Source organism: Manihot esculenta, chromosome 3, assembly GCF_001659605.2.
Source record: "Manihot esculenta cultivar AM560-2 chromosome 3, M.esculenta_v8, whole genome shotgun sequence".
NCBI classification, from domain to species: domain Eukaryota; kingdom Viridiplantae; phylum Streptophyta; class Magnoliopsida; order Malpighiales; family Euphorbiaceae; genus Manihot; species Manihot esculenta.
Genome location: NC_035163.2, coordinates 6,782,412 through 6,805,897, shown reverse-complemented (window position 1 = coordinate 6,805,897; position 23,486 = coordinate 6,782,412). Strand labels below are relative to the sequence as shown.

The window sequence follows — 23,486 nt, the reverse complement described above, 5'->3', positions numbered from 1 at the left end:
CTTTGCCTGGGGTCTTAACCCCTGAAGACTGGGTCACCGACTGCTTCACTGACCCCTCAACTATAGCACTCGCCTCCATCCTTCGAGCCATATCTACCACAGTGTGGAAACTTTCCCTCTCAACTGACTGAATCAAAGAGGAGTACCTAGAATGCAGCTTCATAACATATCTCTTGGCTTTCTTCGAATCGGTATCTAGAGCTTGCCCTGAAAAAGGCAATAGCTCTAAGAATTTATCCGTGAACTCCTCCAAGAATTTATCCATGAACTCCTCCACACTCATGTGTTCTATCTACCTCAGCTGTTCAAACTCAATCATCTTCAGTTCTCTGGAACTGTCTGGAAAAGCCCAACCCGCGAACTCATTCGCAAATTCTTCCCATGTCATGCCGTCTAGTCTCGGGTCCACATAACACTTGAACCATTCCCGTGCCTTCTTGCACTTTAAGGTGAACCCTGCCATCTGAATGGCCCTGCTATCATCCGCCCCTAGCTCATCAGTTATTGTCTTCACTACTCTCAGATACTCAAAGGGGTCATCCCCTGACTTGTATTTGGGAGCATCCAGCTTAAGGTAATCTGTCATCTTTACCTTGCTCCCACCGGCTGAGCTAGGTCTAGAAGGTTGAGTAACTGGGGCTGCTGGTTCTGTAGGTGGTGGAGGTGGGGGTGCAGCATTCCCCGAGGTGGGGTTTGCCGGGTTTGGATAGAAGGGTGAGGGTGGATAAGCTAGGTACTGTGTGTAAGGTGGATAGAAAGGTGGATAAGGCATGTAGGTAGGATAGGGGTTAAAGCTGGAATAATCCGATGTACCTCCCATCGGATACCCTGAACCCTGTGGGAAGGGTGGATAATGGGGTGGAAAACCATACCCCGAGGCCTGAACGCCTCCCTGCGACTCCCCTGTCCCCTCTTCCTCCATGCTAACATCCAGATTCCCATCCCTCCTCTGATCCTCTTCCATAACTTCCCTCACATCTGAAGAACTTCCTCCTTTATCTGTCCCCCTTCTGCTAGCATCAAAAGACCTTCTAGGGTCCCTTGACACTCTTTCTCTGACTGCTCTACATGACATTGCCCTAGGCAATGTAGGAGGACGGGCACTCGTGCCCTCATCCTCAGGTGGCACTCCAGTCAATCTTGCAGATCGACGGGTTCCTCTCATCCTGTTTTCTGAAAAACAGAACACACCACACAAACATTAGCATCATATGGTTCATGTGGGCACACATGAACCCTCATCGCATACATCACATATCATTAATGCACATGCATATAATCATGGCATTTCACATCATCATACAAGACAGGACTCCACATCCTATCCTAGTGGACATGATCTTTCCTATTGTGCTTGACCTTCTATAACATCTATGAGCCCGACACTCTAGGTCCGATCCTATGAACCTAGGGCTCTGATACCATTCTGTAACGACCCGAAATTCGGACCGCTACCGGCGCTAGGATCCAGATCGGCTTAAGGCCGCCGGGACCCGTAGCAAGCCTAACATGCAACCTGAAAACCTGTTTAATCCCATACATGATCAAGAAAATACATAAAGATTTAAAACTTTTCTTTCGTTCATAAACCAAACTCAACCTGTGCATGCACTGAACATAAACATAATCATAATCATGACCCCTCTGTGGGATCTCATCAATGCCCCAATGGGCGATACATCATAAGTTGAGTTGGTTTGCATAATCATCATAAAATATCTAAGATCATGTATTAAAAGGGATATCTTATACATATAGTCAAGCACAACCTCTAATCCTCAAAGTCATTACATGACTAAAACTGTACTTTTACATAACATTAATACATTTATCATGTCTACACTATCTATTACATACACATGACTTCATTACTCTTACGGACCTCCTGGTCTACCCTGTACCTGCAATCCTGGGGAAAATGGGAGAGGGGTGAGCTACTAGAGCCCAGTGAGCAGAATAATAAAAACATTTAAATCATATGGCATCATGGAATGCATCACATCACAGCTAATCACATCAAGGATGAACTTGTCACCAATAGCCCTCTACATAGTCCAACTGTGCCAGAACGTAGAATGGGTCCTGGTCTTTCTCTTACATAACATAGCATAACATAACAGTCCAACTGTGCCAGAACATAGAATGGGTCCTAGTCTTTCCCTTACATGGTGCCAGAGAATGTAGAATGGGTCCCACTGGTCTTACATTCCGTACCATACATATCACATCGTCATATCGTAGATCGAGGGCTTTGGATCATCCAACGTTCATCCACATCCATCAACAATAAAGTATGCAATGCAACATATTCGTGAATTCTAATGCAAACAACCTAGTACATCTCATGGCATTCATGATGCGTGAAATATGCTAAAAAGTCCATTATTTGCTTTAAAACATAATGAGTTATTCCACTCACCTCTGGGTAGCTCTGACCAGACACTGGAGCAGCTGACTCACTGCTGGGGTCCTCGGTTCCTCGGGTCTGAACCTACACAGGTGGACTCAAATGAGGGACCAAACAAACATGAATATAACTCTAAACTACTCCCCAAAAACCCCCTAAAACATCATGAAACAATCATAGAAAAACATGCAAGAGAGGGCTGGACAGGGCACTTTCGGCAGCAGGTTCGGCGGCCGAAAGTCCCTCCAGAGCCGAAAGTCAGGCAGGTTCGGCGGCACCTTCGGCGGCTGAAACTCCCAGACAGAGGCGAAACTCATGCATGTTCGGCGGCACTTTCGGCGGCCGAAACTCCCAGACAGAGACGAAAGTCTCCTTTCAGGGGCAAGCTTCGGCAGCCGAAGGCTGCCTCCACAAGCATGTTCGACGGCCGAAAGTTCCTTCGGCTGCCGAACCTGGTTTCTCCCTTAGTGGCAGAAACTCAACTCTTCTATGCACATTTGCCTCCAAAACTACCCAATCATGCATAAACCTATTCTACAACATTCCCAAACATACACAAACAAGCATACAAGTTCCTAGGGGCATCAAACCATCAAAAACCCCAACTACAACACCTCAAGCAACACACATTGATCATAACACATATAAAACCCATAAACCTAACCATGAGCTAAACATGCATTTTACCCCATAGATCCACTTAAAACTTACTTAAAATATGCAATGAGCTTAAGATCGGCTCTTACCTCGTGGAGATCGAGAGAGAGACGACCTAACTCGGAGATGGGAGGGGTTGAGTTCCCTTGAACCTCAAAGCTCCAAAACTTTGCTCAAAGCTTGAAAATCTTCAAAACAAAGTAAAAACTCATGAAAATCGAGTAGGATTGGAAGGAAAGAACTCAAGATCGGTGAGGGACGGCGGAGAGCTCACCTTGGCCGAAAATGGGGAAAAAGCTCGCCCGTTTTCGGCTAAGGGACCCTTTTATAGTGGCTGGCCAGGCCACGTTCGGGGGCCGAACGTGCCTCTGCATGCATGCCATGTTCGGCGGCCGAACTTGAGGTTCGGCGGCCGAACCTGGACTTCCCTCACTTATGCTTTCGGGGGCCTAAAAGCGCTCCCGAAGGCATGCATGTTCGGCGGCCGAACTTGAGGTTCGGCGGCCGAACCTGAGTTTTCCTCCAAGGTTGTTTTTATGCAAAAACTCATTTCCATTTTACTTAAAACCATGAAATACCTTAAAACATTTTATGAAAACATGTTTCTACCCTACTAGAGGCTTCCGACATCCGAGATTTCACCGGACGGTAGGAATTCCGATACCGGAGTCTAGCCGGGTATTACACTTAATTCTAGAATGTTGAATGGAGTTTTTAGTAAAATTGAATACACTTGTATTATCACATTTAATAGGAATGTGATCAAAAGATACTTGAAAATCTCTCAATTATTGCTTAAACTAAAGGATTTGACTACAACAAAGACCTGTCACTCTATATTCAGCTTCGGCGGTTGAAAGTGCAATCAAATTTGGTTTCTTACTATACCAAGAAACAAGAGATTGTCCTAAAAGTTGACAAGTACCTGAGGTACTTTTTCCTATCAAGGATATTAATTCGACATCCGAGTAGGAATACAAATTAAAAGATGCACTTCTAGGATACCATAATCCTAATGTAATGTACCATTTAAATACTTAAGAATGTGTTTAATGGTTTATAAATGTGACCCTTTAGAACATGATTAAAAATGTGCATATAAGTATACAGAAAGCATAATGTCTGGTCTAAATGCAGTGACATATAAAAGGCTTCCGATCATACTTCTATAGAGCTTTTCATCAACTGATTTACTCTTTTCATCAACTGATTTACTCTTTTCATCATTGTCAAGTTTGGTGTTTATGCTCATTGGAATTCTACTAGGTTTGTTATTCTCCATCTCAAATCTTTTTATTAGCTCATTTGTGTACTTAGCTTGGTTGATGAAGATGTCATCCTTAACTTGTTTGATTTGAAGCCCAAGGTAGAATTTGAGTTCTCCCATCATGCTCATCTCAAATTCACTTTTCATTACTTTTGAAAACTTTTCACACAAACACACATTAGTAGTAACAAATATAATATCATCAATATATATTTGCACTAAAAGGATGTTAGTTTCATAATTTTTTACAAAAAGGATTATATCTACTTTGTCTTTTGAAAAACCATTTTACAAAAGAAAATTACTTAGTCCTTCATACCAAGTTCTTGGAACTTGTTTTAAACCATATAAAGCTTTTGAAAATTTAAAAACATGATTTTAAAAATTATGATTTTCAAAATCAAGAGGTTTCTCAACATAAACCTCATCCTCAATAAAATCATTTAAAAAGACATTTTTCACATCCAATTGAAAAAGCTTAAAATTTATATAAGATGCTTATGCAAGCAAGATTCTAATGGCTTCTAATCTAGCTACGAGGGTAAACATCTAATCATAGTCTATGCCCTCTTCTTGGTTATAGCTTTTAGCTACCAACCTAGCTTTGTTCCTAATAATATTGTCATCTTCATTAAGCTTATTTCTAAACACCCATTAGGTGCCTATGGTAGGGTGATATAAAGGTTTGGTCCAAACCTTATTCTTTTTAATTAGTTTAGTTCTTCTTGCATAGCAAGAACCCAACTCTCATCACTAATGGTCTCATCTATGGACTTAGGTTCTATATGAGAAATGAATGCAATGTTATTACATACATATCTAATAGACGATCTAGTTGTTATCCCTTGTGATGCATTACCAATTATTTGGTCATTGGGATGATCCTTCTTATAAGTCCAATCATTTGGCAAGTTATGTTGGACTCTTTGACTTCGTGTAATTTGCATTTGTTGCTCTTAGAGTCTAATCTCATCTTCATTTGCCTCCATCAAATCCTCTTTGGGTTGACTTTGATGTCCATAAGGTTGAGGATCTTCAATGATAAAATTATCAAGGTTACCTACAAGATCATCATCACAATTCATCTCCTTTCTAGGAGTAAAGGAGTTAGATTCATAAAAAATAACGTACATTGACTCTTCAACTATCAAAATTCTCTTATTGAATACTTTATATGATTTACTAAATGTAGAGTATCCTAAGAAGATATCTTCATCGGTTTTAGAGTCAATTTTACCCAAATTATCCTTATTATTTAAGATAAAACATTTACAACTAAAAACTCTAAAATAACTAACTCATGGTTTTCTTCCATTCCAAAGCTCATAAGGGTTTTTTTTTTAAAGAGGTTTAATTAAAAATTTATTTGAAACATAACAAGTCGTATTAATAGCTTCCGCCCAAAAATAGATAGGTAGATTATATTATCTTAATATAGTACTCTCAATATCTAAAAGAGTTCTATTTTTTCTTTCAACAATATCATTTTGTTGGGGAGTTCTAGAAGATGAAAAATTATGAGTAATACCTAATTTATTATAAAAAACTTTAAACTTCTCATTTTCAAATTCTCTACCATGACCACTCCTTATTGAAGAAATTTAAAAACTTTTTTCATTTTGAACTTTCTTTGTAAAACTTTTAAAGGTATCAAAACAATCATTCTTATGAGCAAGAAATACAATCCAAGCATACCTAAAGTAGTCATATACTATGATAAAACCATCATGCATGCCACCAAGACTTGCTACTCTAATTGGACCAAACAAATCCATATGCAATAGTTGTAGAGGTCTAGAAGTGATTACCTTGTTAATGGATTTAAAAGAGTTTTTAACTTGCTTACTCATTTGACAAGTATCACACACTTTTTCCTTTTTAAATTTGATCTTTGGAAGGCCATCAACTAGCTCATATTTGCTCAAACTTTTTAGAAGATCCATACTAGCATGAGGGAGCCTTTTATATCAAATCCAAGAATTATCACTAATAGAAATAAAACACTTCATATCTTGGTTAGACATAGCTTGTAAATCAATAACATAAATATTTTTAACTCTTTCACCAACAAGCAATATTTTGTTATCTGACACTCTAGAGAAAAAGCATGATTTTGGTTCAAAAATGACTTTACACCCTTTATCACATAATTGATTTACACTTAATAAATTATGCTTTAAACCATCAACTAAGAGAACTTTATCAACAATAAGAGAGTTTTCCTTACCTATTCTCATAATTTTACCTTTTTCATTATCTCCAATGGTTACTTGTCTACTACTATCCTCCTTTTCAAGAGAGATAAAGTGATTTGAATTTATGGTCATGTGCCTTGAACATCTACTATCTAAATACTATTTTCTTTCAAGCTTTAAGAATTTCAAGCACACCTATAAAAAAAATTCAAATAACTTTAGGTACCCAAATGTACTTGGGTCCTTGGGGTGCATTTCATTTTTTAATTTTTATATACTTTCATATCCAATATGTACTTTTCTAATAGTACACCTATAGTTGGTGTGATCAAACTTACCACAATAGTGATAATGACCATTGAACCTTCTTATTCTAGGTCCATAAGTGAATGAGTGTGATTGTGTTCTCATATAGCCATTTCTCCTTTGTCCATTATAAGCATGTGAGTAAGATGTATGATGAGTGTGATGATTATATGAACTAGAAATATGTGCACTATAATGATCATTTCTTTTATATGCAAATTGCCTAGATGTATGACTTATATGAATATTGTGACTAATGGATTGATGTATATGTGCATTCTTTTTAGTTGTATTACTACTAGAAACTTTAGGTACATTTCCATTAGAGCTAGACACATTAAGTTCATTCAAGTTAGTAGATTTAACAAAAAATAGTTTTAAAATGATTTACTTGAGTTGATTTATCATAGCCAATGCCATACTTGATGTTAGAGACTTTTGAGAGTCTAATATTTTATCAAGTTTGTCCTTACCTTTTAAAATTTTTAAAAGAGAATTTTTCAACTCAAGGATTTCATTTTTAAATGATCATTTAAGGGTAAAGATTCCTTAAGTGAGTTCTCACTTTCCCTTTTTAAGCTAACTAACTCACTTTTCAAAGTTTTATTTTTCTTATTACTCTTTTCAAGTTCATCATTCATCATTTTTAAAGTACTAACAAGTTCATCATATGAAAATTCAACAAAATCATCACATATAGTAATATCATCAAGTGTAGTTACCTCATCGGAGCTTTCCTCTAAAGCCATGAAGTGCATGTTGGCAACTTCATTATCAACATCCTCCTCTTCGATGTCACTTGACTCATCCCATATTGTTTTGAAAGCCTTCTTCTTGAACTTTTTGATGGGCTTCTTCAACTTGGGATAATCTATTTTGTAGTGACCCAGTTTATTATACTCATAATAAATAACCACTTTCTTCTTTCTTGATTCACCTTTCTCCTTTCTAAAACTCTTCTTTGAGATGAACTTTTTATTTTGAAAGAGTAACGTTCTTATCCTCCTAGTTACCAAGGCTAATTTTTCTTCATTTAGTCTTCTTCTTCCTCACTAGTATCTTTGGAGGATACCCTTAGAGTAATATTCTTTTTTACTTTGCTAGGTTCCTCCACTAACTCTCTCTTTAGAGTCATTTCATAATCAATGAGATTTTTCAAAAGTTCATCCAGTTGTATCTTACTCAAGTCTTTAGCATCATTTAAGGAGGTTATCTTTGATAGTCATTCCTTAGGTAGACATCTAAGAATTTTCTTCAACAATTCCTCATTTGTGAATGTCTTTCCAAGATATTTTATCCCTCCAATGATCTCAATGGACCTATCATATATTTGGCTAAGAGTTTTATTGGATTTCATTTTGAACAATTTATATTGGCAGATGAGGGATTTCATCTTATTTTTTTTACTTGATTGGTACCTTTATGAGTGACAACCAAAACATCCTAAATCTCCTTGATGGTAGATTTCATGCGTACTTTATTGTACACTTCTATTAAGAGCACAAAATAAACTATGAATGGCTTTGTCATTAAAGGCTACCCTGCTCGGTTCACTCCATTCACTCTTAGTTTTTTGCTCTTGCTTTCCCTCTACCACTTTTGTTGGAAAGAAATGACCATTCTCGATAATATTCCACAAATAAACTCTTTCTGATTTGAGAAAATAGTACATTCTATTTTTTTCAAAATAGAAAGTCATTCCCATTAAAAAAGGGTGGTCTCCCAACCGATTGACATTCTTGAGCATTAATGGTTGCTATTTGATCTTTACTCTAAGATAATTAAATCTTCTAGAAAAGGAGACTAGCTCTAATACCACTTGTTGTCCCTTGAAGCGACCTAAGAAGGGGAGCGAATTGGGTTTATAAAAAAAATTAAAGGCTAAAAACACATATTAATGGATTAGAAAGAAAGGAAAAGAAAGAGTGATAATAAACACAAGGATTTATAGAGGTTCAACTATCTTAAGACTATGTCCTCTCCTCAAGGCTCTCCTTGAGAGTTCAACTTCACTATCAAATGTTCTTTGGGTAAAGATTAAAATTCTTTATAATTCTAGAGCAAAACCCTTACTCTTTACAATTCTCTTTTTCTCATAAGAGCAATTCTTTGCTTAAAGTTACACCCACTACAATAAATTCACTCAACAACCTTCACTCAATCTCAAAATACAAACCAATTACAACTCAAAGCAAGTTTTCAAGAAATTAATACTATGTCTTAAGGTTTAAAGAGAGAAAGAGTGTGAAAAGCTTAAATCTTAATAAATGTATGCTTAGATGGTTATTGTAACTTTTTCAGATAAAAAATGCATTATCTTTATAGTTCTAATATAAATATGGCTGTTGGGGATACATTAAATGCAAATAGAGCCATTTGTGCACCGAAATAGACGTTTGTGCTCAGAAGAATTCAAGTTCAGCGGCCTAAGATTAAAGTTCGACGGCCAAACATTTGGAGGTGAAAACACAACTCCTTGAAAATAGATTTTCGGCGGCCTAAAGTCCTAATATTTGATGGCCAAACATTTAGGAGTTTTACCTCTGCTTCTTCACTTTCAGAAGCCTAATGTTGACTTTAGGGGTACAAAAATATTTTATTAAATCATTGAAAAATCATAACTTAGGCTATAAAATTTTGATTTTTAATTTGTTTGAATTCTTGAAATCAATATTTTAATATATTTTAGTTTGATAAAAATTAATTCAAAAGCACTCCATTTGAAAAGTTTCATTTTGATCCCTCAAAAAGTTATGAAGCAAAAAAACTTAAGTTACAAACTTCTAATTTTTATTCTATTTGAACTTTTGTAACCTATAATTTAAAATTTCTTATTTAATAGAAAGGTATCTTCACAACGGCTCCATTCATTAAATTTTATTTTAAATAATTATTTAAAAACTGGCCATATTTATAAGTTTTAGAGTTAAAAAAAAAAAAGAGCTTGAGATAGCACAATTAATTAATTGAAATTCACAATGCATAAACTAAAAATTACATTTTTGGTTTATTTCTTGCAGTATGCTTCCAATCTTAGCACTTTTCATTCTTGAAAAAGAAGCAATTCATTTATTTAAATTAGGGACTTACAAGCTCATACAAACACTTTTAAAGATAATTAGTAACACACCAATTTTTTATTAGGCATCAAAATAAGAATTAGAACATTTAGGTCTAACAATGGTAAATTTGGTTGTTTAACCTTTTAAATGATTTATTTAATTTATTCAAATTTTAAAGATATTTATTATGTTATAAACTTTAAACACTTATTTAATTTATTAAATTAGCTAGAGAACTTTCTCTATCTTGTTAGACTAGAGAGAGAAATTTTCTCTTAACTCGTTTTCTTCTCTTGAGGCTTCATCCTTGTTTCCCTGTTACTGTTGTCCGTTGTCTCTTGTCCCCTTTTAGGTGGGAGATAATTCCTCCTTTCATCCAGAGATGTGAGTTTTCTTCTTCCATTTCGGGTAGGTGTAAATTATTCTTCTTTTAATTGGCTTGTAGATTGAGCTTTATAGTGAGGGATTTATATATTTTTTTTTCTATTTTGTTTGCATTTGGTTGTAGTGTGCTTTTGGAGTTGTGGATCATATATATAGGCTGGGCACTTGGTATGTCTTCTCCACCGAGAGCAGCCATGAATAGTTGTTAAAGATGCTATAATACTCTCATCAGCTATCCAGTCTTCCAAAGAACAGAGGAGACGAAATTTATGTTCGTCGCCCATCGATCCTCATGGCTCAAACCCGTCCTCAACAAGGTACTTGTGTGATTCTAGCCGTCTTCCAATATTCCTTCCTTGTGGCATTGTTTTTTAACGATAATCGTTTGGTTTCTCATCAATTAATAGTCTTCATCAATGTTTTTCTCTTTATAATATTCTAATAGTAGCGTACTATTGGTTGCAATGCTTGAGTTGTTTTGGGCGGTTGGATTCTTATTTCAAGTCTACCTTTTTTTTTTATCATTAAAGATTCTAGGGAGTTATCTTGTGGGCTGGACAACTAATCTTGTGTTCATTTTTGTTGGGCTAGAAATGTGGTTTTCCTTTTATGTAATTTGATGTAGGCAAAATGCTTTTTTAAGCCCTTGATAATTATTCAAATATTCATTTAAGCTCCTAACAATTTTTTTTTGTCCATTGAAACCCCTGAGTATACAATAAAGGTCATTTAACTCAAATCATATTCTTTCATTACCCACTACAGTTAAGAGGGTAAGACTTTTCATGCTAAATAGTTTGCTCTATATTTTCTTTCTAACCACTACCATAGAATTGTATTTGATTTTCCATCTCTTTAAGGTTTGATGAAACATACTCTTGTGAGCATAGAAATATGCTTAAATCCATAAAATTTTTTAGGTGCATGTCGATTCACGAAATCCTTTTTTTTTTTGTTGAACTTGTTAAGTTATAATTTAAATGCTGCGTAAAAGTGAAAGTGAATGAAATTGGCTTGCAAGTAAAGAAGTAAGGACTTGAAGGAAAAGAAAGAAAATTATTTGGGAAGAGGATGAAAGAAGAGAAAGAGAGGGTTGTGGGTAATGTTGCTATAAATATAATGTTGTTGTAAATATTTTGAACGGAGAGAAAATGGAAAGAGGAGAAGAAGGAAAAAAATATTTTGAACGGAGAGAAAATGGAAAGAGGAGAAGAAGGAAAATTGATAGAAAAAATGATATAAATATTTTAAATAAAGAAGGACAGAGAGAGTTAACCTTCAACAGAGTGTATCAGTCATAGGCCTGTAATTTATTTAATTTGATTTTATTTAATTATAATTAGATTTAAATAATTTTTATTATTTTATTATTTACTTAGAAACTTTAATTAATAAAAAAATTTATTAAGAGTTTAAATAATTTAAAAAGAATTTTTTCCTTAATACATTTATATTTATTGAGTTCAAACCCCGTAATGAAATACACCTTTTATCTATCACAAAAACAATTATTAAATTAAATTTGTCTTTAGATAAACTTTTTTGCCCTATTGTTGTGTCAATACCTCATTAAGTCTATATAATTTCTCTGCCACGAGATTCAGTTATCACCTGTGAGTTTTTTTTTGGAAAAAAAATACCAACGAGTTATTGTCTGATTGGTTCTTATTTTCAAATGCCACCTCCCAACAATAATTCAACGGACACAGGAAAAAAAAACCGGAAAATAAAAAAAGAAAAAGAAAAAAGACGGAAAGAATTAAGAAACTATTTGTTTTTATCTGAGAGAAAGAACTCTTTCGAGGGAGAGAGAGGACGAGAGAGAGTCCTTCGATAAAGGACTGTTCTGGTCGAGCTAATCGATCTAGAGAGAGAAAGTTTAGAAAGATTAGAGGAGGAGGCCTAATTAGATATAGAGATTGCGTTGTTAGGCTCCTTGTCGGAATTTTACGTGAAATCGCTGGAATTGGGTGCGATCTAGCCGGAATAATTGCCTAGGGTCACCGGGAAAGGATTGATCTTTTTGAGTTTTGATATAAGCAGATAAAAGGCAGAGATGGTGAATTCTATGGTTGAACGGGCCACGAGCGACATGTTGATCGGGCCTGATTGGGCCAGGAACATTGAGATCTGTGACGTGTGCAATCACGACCCTGCGTAAGCGCTGCGCTTTATTATAATTCGTTCCTTATCCTGTTTTGCTGTTTCTGGTTGCTTTGTGATCAATTTTGATTTATTTTTTTATTTATAATTATTTCCATGATGTGTTATTATGATTGGATTTTTCGTGGATGGCGTAGTTTGATCGAACAGTTAATTTTTGGATGATTGTTGATAAAACTCAGGAAACATAAAACCTCTAGTAACAAATAGAATTAGATTCTGAATTTGTTGTGCCTGGGGTTTTGAATATTTTCTGTTGATTCACATTCTCAATAATTGTAAAGCTGCAGTTGTTGTAGCTTGAATTGGGGAGAATGGATCCTCGTTGAAGCACTGATGAAAGAAAAGGAAGTCGACGTTAAATTCTGTAATTATCTGTGGGGTTTATGAATGTCTTGCCTTAATTCGCATTTTCAGTTGCCATAAACCTCGACTAGCTCTATGTGGATATTCCATCAGGAACGTCGAAAAGGAAACTTAATGGTCTCTCATCTCAAAGCCATTAATTTGGTTCCTGTATCGCTGGGTTTCAAAGGCTGCCAGTGGAAACGTTATTGATAATGTCAATGTACTGGAGAAAGAGAAAAGATGGGTTTTGGGTCTCTGTCCCTCTTGCTCTGCCCTTAATTCATTGGTTAGCTTTTCATATATGTTTCTTGTTAGAAGGAGATTCTATCACATTTTGATTCCCATAATATAACTTGAGTTAATTACAATAGTTTCTATTGAGTAAAACATATTTCTCCATCCTTAAGTCTCTAACAATTAAAATTTCTTATTCCAATTGATTTTTAAAATTTATAGGTGTTGTTCTACTTTAAAAAAAATAAAGATACAATTGTTTTAGCAAGCTTCTGGAACTTTGAGTGCTAAAAGGCTCACCTACCTGATAGTATAATACACTGACTGAGAGATTAGCATAACAGGTACATGACCGTTTGTGTATATATTGAACTAAAGTGACACACCTTGCCCCTTGCCCTTGACTTAGAAAGTACCTTCTTCCTGGTAAGTATGCTTTTGGATGGTAGATTAGTGATTTTTAAACTTAACTGTGCAGTCCAAAGGAAGAACAATGGTAAGAGCATAATCCTAATACTTCATCTCAAGAAAATGCAAATTCTTAAGGTTGTTTCTTATAAAATCCATCAAGCTGTTGGAAAAGCCATTCAAACCAAAAGCTTTATCTTAGGCTGGCAATTCTTGACATGATCCTTTTAAATGGCATGACATATCCAACCAAAGTTAAGCTAGTTAGGGTTGGGCACAAACAAGTTTGCGTCATAAATAGGTCAACCTGTTTAGACATAAATTTTGAATAAATTGATTTTTTTTCTAATATTTAAAAAGAAATCCTTTAGTTTTATTTGTAACACTAAAAGTCCCGAAGAAACTTTTTTGATGAGGATTTGAAACTCCTCTAAACTTCAATAAATTATGAAAGAGAACCTCATCTGAGGTTAGCTTAATAATATTTATAAACATCATTTCAGGATCATTTGTCTATTCATTTAACATTTTGGTGTTTGTGAAAAGCTTATTATTAACCAAATTTAAGTTCTTAAGTTTCATTGTTATAATGCCAAAATAAGGGAATTCCAATTTGCTTTGCATTATATTACAAGATCTATGCAATGATAGGTTGCAGAGTAGAAAATAAAATTGAAATGTTATTTGTAAAAGTTACTATAAAGAAAAACCAAGGATAAGTCATGTGTGAGACAAAAGCCCCACTCTGGTAGAAAAGGGGACGGGAGGCTATGCTCATCTCAATAAAAGCGCCACCTGCATCCCAACTTTTTAATGTGTGAAGAACTTTTGGGCTTTTAATGGTTCTCTCAGGCTTTTCAAGTAAAATATTTTACCCACTTGATGGATTAAAGTAATAAAATTCAATTAAATGGTTATTTGTTGTTAAATATGTTAACCTTTTAATAGGATCTATTTAACAAATGGGTTAATGTAGTTGTGTTACTTTATTTGTTCAATAGATAGATACTATAAAGTTTAAGTGTTTATGACATAAGTATTAATCATGTCATGGTCGGGTTGAATCTAATTATGTTTGTGTACAGTGACATGAATCCTTGTAGACACAATTAGGCATGAATTGCCATGTCTAGTTTATCTTCTCCATCTTAAGGACTGCATTGATCTCCTCTTTTTCAATAGAATTTTTACTGAAGTGCCTTTTCGTAAGTAATAGTGCACTAGTGTTAACCTTTAACTGCGGATCTGAGCATGCCATCTCTATTTAGATCCACATAAAAATGGCTTATATCATTTAAAGTGAAAATAGTATCCTTGATGATGTCACCCTTCAATGGTGTCAATTTTTTTGTAAAGCTCTTCCTTTCACTGTATGAAGCAAAATTCAGTATATTCTCCCCAAACCTAAGATAACTTTTTCAAACTTGTTCAGTTATGTTTTCAGATTCAACTAATTCTCAGAAAGCAATTTATAGGTCATCAAGCTGGCAAAATATCTACCTGAGCTAGTTATATTTGCTATGTGAAAAGTTATATTGTCGATATTTAATACAAAAACTTGGTTGGTTTCCTAAATGTGGACTTTCTGGTTTGATTTTGGGTTGGCAGACAAGCGAAGGATGTTGTTAAAGGTGTAAAGAAGCGCATTGGAAGTAAGAATTCAAAAGTTCAACTTCTTGCGCTAACAGTAAGTTGAATCACTTGATTTTTCTTTCATTATGCAAAATTTATTTATAATGTCCTGAGAAGGTTTAATCCTACTTATGCAGCATGTAGCTGGCTTTGTTGCATCAATATATTCTCTATTTCAAGTGTTTATGCTAGAATTTAATGATGAGGTTTTACTTTCCATATGCATCACTGGGAATGTTATGTAATCTGATTTGTCTTCCCTCCTCTTTATCTATTTATATATATGTGCTGTGGAATGAGGGACCTAACATCCTTCCCAGAATCACAGGATATGTTTGTTGGATAGCCATCAATTTGAAATAGGAAGACGGAAAAAAAAATTACTGACTTGGATAGTTTTGTATTTTGTTCTTGAGATTTGTCTTATGCAATCAGCTGTAGAATGAGCAACTTTATTTGAACTGATCCAAGTGATTTTGAATCTAGGCCAACTTTGTAGAGCGTAGGTTTGTGCCATTTCTTATAATATTTAACATTTTAAACTTCGGTCTGGATTCAATATACTAGCTATTGGAAACCATGATAAAGAATTGTGGGGACATCGTACACATGCACGTTGCGGAGAGAGATATTTTGCATGAAATGGTGAAGATAGCGAAGAAAAAGGTAAGAATATTTTTATATGACTCAGTTGATCTTCTCTTTTCATAAGACTTGTTTTTAATTTTTTATTCTGCTCTTTAATAGCCTGACTTTCATGTCAAAGAGAAGATACTGATTCTAATAGATACCTGGCAAGAAGCTTTTGGTGGACCGAGGGCAAGATATCCACAATTTTATTCTGCATATCAAGAGTTGTTGGTATGATTTTTGTACTGAAAGATCACAGTAGAGGTCAAAGCTGAATACTTGATTATAGCACTACTGACCAACCAATCTGGGTTATTTCCTTACCTACACATGATTATCCAAATTGTTTTGGTAATTATAATGGGGTTTTCGTTTCAGCGAGCTGGGGCAGTGTTCCCTCAGAGATCTGAGAGGTCTGCACCTGTATTTACACCTCCACAAACACAACCTTTGACATCTTATCCTCAAAATCTGCGCAATCGGCAAGAGGCAGCAGAGTCTTCTGCAGAGCCTGAGTTCCCCACATTGAGGTATGTCTTGGTTCTCTCTGATGTCAGAATGGAATGTATCATAAAAATAACTTCTGTTCATTGATGGTCCCGTTTTGTGGCATTTTCCATGATTTTAGTTATATTGATGGTATGGAACTTTTGTTAGGGTATCATTCTATTATGTGGTGATCCAAAATTTATCTAAGATTAGTGTACAGTTTGTTCATTGCACATGGATAAATCTTTTAAATGGATGGAAAAACAATAAGATTATACAATACTGTGGTCAGCTTCTGACTATAGTTTGGTAAAGATCATTTTTCAAGTGATCAGTAGGGATGGAGATCCTAGTACACATTAGTTCTCAGTTGTAGAGGGACAAAGATCTAGTAAATTTTATTGAAAGTTGAAATGCTCGTAACACATATATACCCTTAATTCTTTATAGTGAGCCACATGACCTTTAGTTGCTTAACCTGCTGATATTAGTATTTGAGCTTGTGACAAGAAAAAGCAAGCAGTGTTTCCATTGACCAGAGTTCAGAACACACAGAAGCTAGTGGCTCTGCTCATGGTTTTAAATGGACAGTTACTTGTAGGTTTTTAAGGCCCCATCACTCATTACCTCATTATTTATAGGCATTTTCTGAATTGTATGGTAATGGCCGTTACCATCCGTTACTTAAGGGTAACAGCAGTTGTCTACTGTTGAGTAATGATAAGGCTATTACCTAATAATGCAGCTTCTACAAATCACATAAAAGCAGCATTTTCTTTATTTCTTTTGATTCTCCGCATGTTCCAGCCTTCCATACCTACTATTTATATCATTTCTCTCACAATATCTCCCAAATTTTTCCTTCTTGACAGCATTTGTTTACTGTTGAGTAACGGTAAGGCTATTACGCTAATAATTCAGCTTCTACAAATCACATAAAAGCAGCATTTCTTTATTTCTTTTGATTCTCCACATGTTCCAGCCTTCCATACCCCTACTATTTCTATCATTTCTCTCACAATTTCACCCAATTTTTTCCTTCTTTCTAATTTTCTACTAGTTTCTCTCTTTAAGCTTAGATCAATATAAGTATCCCTTTTTCCATGACTAGTTCTTGCCAAAGGGGAGTTATTCTCTGTTTTTTTGCTATTTCTTTTCATTTTTCGATGTATATTATTCGTGTATCTTATGCTCACTATATAGTAGTATATCTATATGATGTCTATATTTGATGTAGTTATGGTTGTTATATAGTTACATATTTTAGTTTTATTTTTATTTACCAATATCTATTGATTTCATGAACTATGCTAATTTTTTTTAAAAAAAATTCTGTAACGCCTGACCATTACCATTACGTTATAGCTGTTACAAGCCTGATTCCATTACTTGTGACTGCAACTGCTATTTAAAACTATGGTTCCAGAGCAATATTAAAAGTTGCAGCACATTGTTCATTCAACCTTTGTTGCTCTTTTTGGTAGTTCTTATACTGCACTTTTTTGTGTTGATTTAGAATGTTTTTCTAGCTTGACAGAAATTCAGAATGCACGGGGTATCATGGATGTCCTTTCAGAGATGTTAAATGCATTAGATCCAGGAAACAAAGAGGTAAATTTTCCATATGACGTTAGAATGATAAACCTATTTGTTACTTGGATAATACGGGGGGGAAATAGAGTCTCCAAATTTCAATCAAGTTTTGTGTTGAGATTGTGGAGTTTTTTAAATGTAATATTCAAGTATGGCACTTTATGCTGTTTGTTGGTGAAAACTGTGACCTAAGTTCATCCCCTATTTCCATGTTGGGTAATTTCCCCATTTTGTAGGGACTTAGGCAGGAGGTTATTGTTGACCTGGTGGGACAATGTCGTACATACAAGCAAAGAGTTGTGCATCTTGTTAATTCAACTGCGTAAGTTCTATGTTTTCATCACTCCCTTATTTCTTTCCAACCACTCTTTCAATCAGTTACATGGTGCCTGCTGTAGTTTCATGTGTTTAGGGGCAGGTTGACTCTAGAACTTGATTGGCATGCAAATCAATTAATTGCATAATAAGTTTCTACTGGAATCATACATGGTCTAATTAAGACAAACAATTTTCAAAATCAATGGCATGATGCTGATAAGCTTATTATTTCAAGGTAATAGGCAAATCAGTTCCATGCTTGTTCATGCAGATTTGCTGTATTCTTTATGAGGGTAGGTATAAAATATTCATAATCTGGATCTAGTGTTGTTCGCGGTAATATTGCAATCAAAATTGACTATGTAGTGAGAGATTGACTGTAGTGAATGTAGTGATATCTGAAACTGAATTTTTTTTAGTTAATAACTTATGGTGATTTAATCCAGTGTCTTTGAAATTTGGGATGCAAAATCGTCACATCTGACTGATATTTTCATCTCTCTTTCAGGGATGAATCATTACTCTGCCAAGGGCTTGCACTAAATGATGATTTGCAGCGTCTACTTGCCAAGCATGAGGCCATTGCTTCAGGAACTTCTGCTACTGCTGCAGCTGAGAAACAGAAGCCTGAATCAGGTCGAGCACTTGTTGATGTTGGTGGTCCTCTTGTTGATACAGGAGGCAACAAAAATCAACCAGTTGAGGGGTGAGTGCATTTATTCATAATGTGTCACATCTGGAAACTGGTGCAAAATGTATGCTCATAAGACATCTAAAAAAGGCCAGCAGATTTAAGTTATTGATTATTACATAAGTTGGTAGTCTGGGTTTGAATTTTTTGTAGTTTACTACTAGAAATTTGTGGTTGTCATTCAGGCATGGTTGTTAGTTAAGACAACAGCGTTATAAGCATTTCCACATGAATCTGAAGCTGGGCAAATTTGTAAAATTAAAATGACTTATGAAAAGGTTTAGTTGAAGTCGAATGTTCATATTCCTTGTATAGTTTAAAACTCAGAACTGATGCTATTTGAGCTGGGAGTAACGTGATTTTTCTGCAGATCTGCTTCAACACCTGGTGTAATGAATCAATTGTTACTCCCCGCACCTCCCACAACTAATGGTCCAACTCCTCCAGCAGCTGCCAATCCTAAATTGGACTTGTTAAGCGGGGATGACTTTGGCTCACCAAAGGCTGATAATTCACTAGCTCTTGTTCCTGTGGGAGAGTCCCAGTCGGCTACTACATCTCAGCAGAATGCACTTGCTCTTTTTGACATGTTTTCTGATGGTAACGGCCCCACTAGTGCTGTCAATGTGCAGCCTGCCCATTTAGCTGGATTAACGAATTCTTCGAATCCACAAATCCAACAGCAACATAATTTTCATCCCCCAGAAGCTGGAGTTTACCCAAATGGAAGTTCCGCAAATATGGGATCACCACGATACGAACATTCACCATACATGCAAGCCACTGGTCCAGCCTGGAATGGACAGGTCCCTCAGCAGCCATCCTCACCAGTTTTTGGTGAGTTCTCTTTTTAAGTTGGCTTTTACTGGATAACATGTTGCTGCTTTATTGTCTCTATGTAGCATTGGATATAGTATGAAGGATAAATTGTTTTCCCGTTTATTTTAATGCTAATTGTAGTTTAGACTTTAGAGAATATAAGCATGTAACATTTTCTCTTTTATTTCTTTTGCATCAAAATTTACTCAGCTTTTGGTATGTTGAAAGGTGCTCAAGGCAGTGGGTCACTGCCTCCGCCTCCATGGGAAGCTCAATCGGGAGATGGAAGCCCTGGGTCAGGGGCTCAATACTCTCAACCAATGCAAGTTACTCAGGTGGTTGTGACACATGCAACACCAATGCAGAGTGGAATGCATCCTCAGGGAGTGCAGCCTTCAGGGAATGACCATCTAGTGGGTATGTACATTCAGCCAATCACAACTGGCCAATTGCCTGCATATAACAATCCAGCTATACAGAGTAATCAGTTAGGTTTGCATCCTCAAGCAGTCCAGGGAGGGCAATATATGAATATGCTCCCACAGCCGATGCAACCTGGGCAAATGGCTTCTATGTATCCTCAACATATGTATGGCAACCAAATGCCAGGATATGGGTATGCTCCGCAACAAGGCACGCAGTATCTTGAGCAGCAAATGTATGGCCTGGGTGTTAGAGATGATAGCACTGTGAGAAACTCGTCTTACCAGGTTTCTTCTTCGTCTTACATGCCAGCACTTAAGAAGCCTTCCAAGCCAGAAGACAAGCTGTTTGGAGACTTGGTTGACATTGCAAAATCCAAGCCAACGAAACCTACTCGTGAAAGAGCTGGTAGCATGTGATATCATAATTGATTACTCTATTTTTCTTTTTCTCTTTATGTTTCCTAGCCCTCCCTGATTCTGTTTTTTTTTTTTTCAAATTTAATATATATTATATATGCATATTTTTTTTCTCCTTTTGGTCTCATTTGCTCTCATATTTGTGGTTTCTGTTTGGCAACCATGTAAATTCCTTGTAGAGAAAAAAATGCTGACAACCCAAATTTGGTTGATTTTGATCTTTGGTTCATACAATCAGAAAGACATCATCTTTGTTGAATTTCTGTTAATTTTGGTCTCTATGTAATGTAATCTGAATATATATTTTATTGAATTCTAGAGCTTTGTCATGTGCATCTGCCGGCCAGGTTATGATTATATAACATAGACAGCTTTTGTATTCTCTTGGCTATGATAACGGCTAATAGCTGCCTGATGAGGAATGGTGCTTTAGTGAACATCAAAGCACCAAAAATGCGATTGCAAGTTTCTTTTATGTTATTGCTTAGGTACGTTGAGCGTGCAAATTTGTGGCTCTTCCCACAGCATCTGGATACGGCCCACTGAAGTTTATTCCACAGGAAATTGTGAAGCAGTAGTTGTCTAGCCCTTTGGATGCTATTGCGGAGAAGTTGCCAGAGGTCTTTCCTCTGTGGAAGCTCTCAGGGTTCTTAGTCTCCGAGCTCGCAAGGCATCAATGTCTATCTGCCTTGACATTCTTTTCTGAGCATATAATCATGGGCTCCAGCTGCACATCTTATATCTCATTAGCCTTTTGTTATCCCATATATGCATTCTCCAGGTAGTCTGGGGATATTGACATTAACATTGTAGATTTGTCTCTTCATGATTCCTGAGCCTCGCACAGATGTGTTCTAGATTTTTAATGTCGTAAATGATCTATGGAGGGAGTACAAAAACCTACTTTAAAATTTACTCTTTTCTGCTTAGGAAGCTGTACTTTTTATTTCTTTTCTCATTTTAGTATCTTTAAAATATTGGCTGAAAGAAGTGTTGAGACTTTATGACCTCTAGCTATTTGGAAACTGAGATGTCTCAGTGACTTTCTGTTGGTCATCAGCAGTTCACCTATTTAATCCAAGAGGTACTTGTAAAACAAAAAATACTAGAGGAATTTTCATTTCCTGGATTGCATCAATTATAAGCAAATCAGAACTAAAAATCCCTCTTGAGAAATTTGCATCAGTTCATTTTCGCCATAAAAAGAGGACACAGGCATTCACATGTTAACATTCAAACTTCACAGGGAAGCACAACTGTGGAGAGCTAGAAACACGAGCAGGCTACTCAAGAGTTCAATTTTGAGGGACCCAAATATTGGATAACTAGACACTTACCATGCATTGTGCAGATATTTTTACTTTTAAAATTATTAATAAGATAAAATAAAAGTATATATGTAAATTTAGATAAAATATTAAAAAATTAAACTTGTAAGAACTTACCTTACTTTTGTTTTAACTTTTAAAATTTGACAACAGAGATTTGTAACAATTTTATATTTGTAGACTTTTTTTTCTATTAAAATAGAATATAATTACTTTTAAATATTAATTTTACTTGGTATTCATTCATATTTACATACGTATGACTAACATTTTATATTCATTGTTATTTGTGAGAGCATATATCGGTTTAGACCGAAAAATTGAATCGAATCGATCAATTTCAGTTTAATGATTCGGTTAATCGAAAGGTTCGGTTCAATTTGATTAATATTTTTCAGCTTATTCAGTTTTCAGTTCTATTCAATTTAAACGTGTTAAATAATCAATAAACTGAATAATTAATTATATATATATTTTTATTACGTGAAACACTGATTTTATTCATACTTTTAAATTTTACATGAATTTATATGAATTTTTTAAATATTATGTATTCACACAATATTTATTGATAAATTTATGTGAAATATTTATTGAATTATTCTACTGAAATTAGAAGTAGAAAATTAAAAAAAAATTAAAGATTTCGGTTTGAAGTAATCGAAGTGAACTGATTTTAATCGATTCAATTTGGTTCGGTTATATTTTTATAATCGATTTTTTTAATTTTTAATATTTTTATAATTCGATTTTTAATTTTTTTGGTTCGGAATCGAACCGATCGATTGCACAACTCTAATTATTATAGTTTATTAATTATTTTTCTTATCAATGTTATAATATTTATATTTAGATAGATATATGATAATTATATCAATATGTAGTTAATAATAAAAATATGACTATATTTAGTAAAACCAATAAAATTGTTATCAACACTTAAAGGTATTGTTTCGAACAAAAAAATCAACAGTTGAGGAATAAAATTTAGCTAATTAAAATTATGATTAACCGATTAATTACATTATGTGTTTTTAATTATTTTTACTTATTAATTTTAAATTGAATAATTTTTTTTTTTTGCAAATTTCTCTCTCACGCGCACACATATTACTGGTATTTATTTTTTTTTTTCATGTTAAATATTAAGAAACCAAAAGATCATATATTAATTAGGATAATAACAAGAGTTTTAAAAAAATACTATAAAGAGTTAATTATTATAATTAATTTTTTAAAAAATAGTAATAATTGGATAGGGACAAAATAAATAAATAGAAAAAATGTAATAGAAAGTCACTAGTAACTACTAAGAGAATTTGTTTTAAAGTTCAATTTTTATATAGAATTGTAATTATTATAATAATAAACAAGAAAAGAAAAGGCTGATCTTACAATACAATGCCCAGTTGACCTAATCCAATCATACAGATTTAATTGTATAATTAATAGCACCACTTGTTATATGCGTCTGAGTCTTCACACAATGAATCATTGCAGAAAAACAAAATGTAGCAAATTGAGGTTTCTTAGAATCATTCAATGAAGCAATTGAGTATTTTATATTATTCATACTGCACTTCTATCGCTAGAAAAAGCTTGAATTCATAGGCTATGGTTCAATTCACTAAGCCAGTGAATTAGCTAATGTGAACAGAATTCATCACCAAACAATACCCTAAAAAGGAACTTGTGGAGTTCGCAAGATGAATA

General features: G+C 34.8%; 1 protein-coding gene across 2 annotated transcripts; it reads left to right on the top strand.

The window, feature by feature from the left end:
- The first annotated feature begins 12,028 nt into the window (after positions 1-12,028).
- On the top strand, positions 12,029-20,780 carry LOC110611255 (TOM1-like protein 9). Of its 2 annotated transcripts, XM_021751455.2 has the most exons (10): positions 12,035-12,435; positions 15,040-15,118; positions 15,631-15,729; positions 15,811-15,924; positions 16,072-16,223; positions 17,712-17,793; positions 18,012-18,097; positions 18,602-18,799; positions 19,155-19,621; positions 19,832-20,780. In XM_021751455.2, exons 1-10 carry the CDS (start codon positions 12,335-12,337, stop codon positions 20,443-20,445), a joined length of 1,992 nt encoding a protein of 663 aa, XP_021607147.1. In that variant the 5' UTR covers positions 12,035-12,334; the 3' UTR covers positions 20,446-20,780. The 2 variants fall into 2 exon arrangements, with proteins under 2 accessions (XP_043810732.1, XP_021607147.1); XM_043954797.1 differs by lacking the exon at positions 18,602-18,799 and having other exon boundaries at positions 12,029-12,435.
- The last annotated feature ends 2,706 nt before the right edge of the window (positions 20,781-23,486 follow it).

Excerpts from the sequence above, each read along its gene's own strand:
- LOC110611255 (XM_021751455.2), top strand. The coding sequence starts at position 12,335 with ATGGTGAATTCTATGGTTGAACGGGCCACGAGCGACATGTTGATCGGG. Across the intron at positions 16,224-17,711 it reads CCTGAGTTCCCCACATTGAG|CTTGACAGAAATTCAGAATG; the intron begins GTATGTCTTGGT and ends ATGTTTTTCTAG. Across the intron at positions 18,800-19,154 it reads AAAAATCAACCAGTTGAGGG|ATCTGCTTCAACACCTGGTG; the intron begins GTGAGTGCATTT and ends ATTTTTCTGCAG.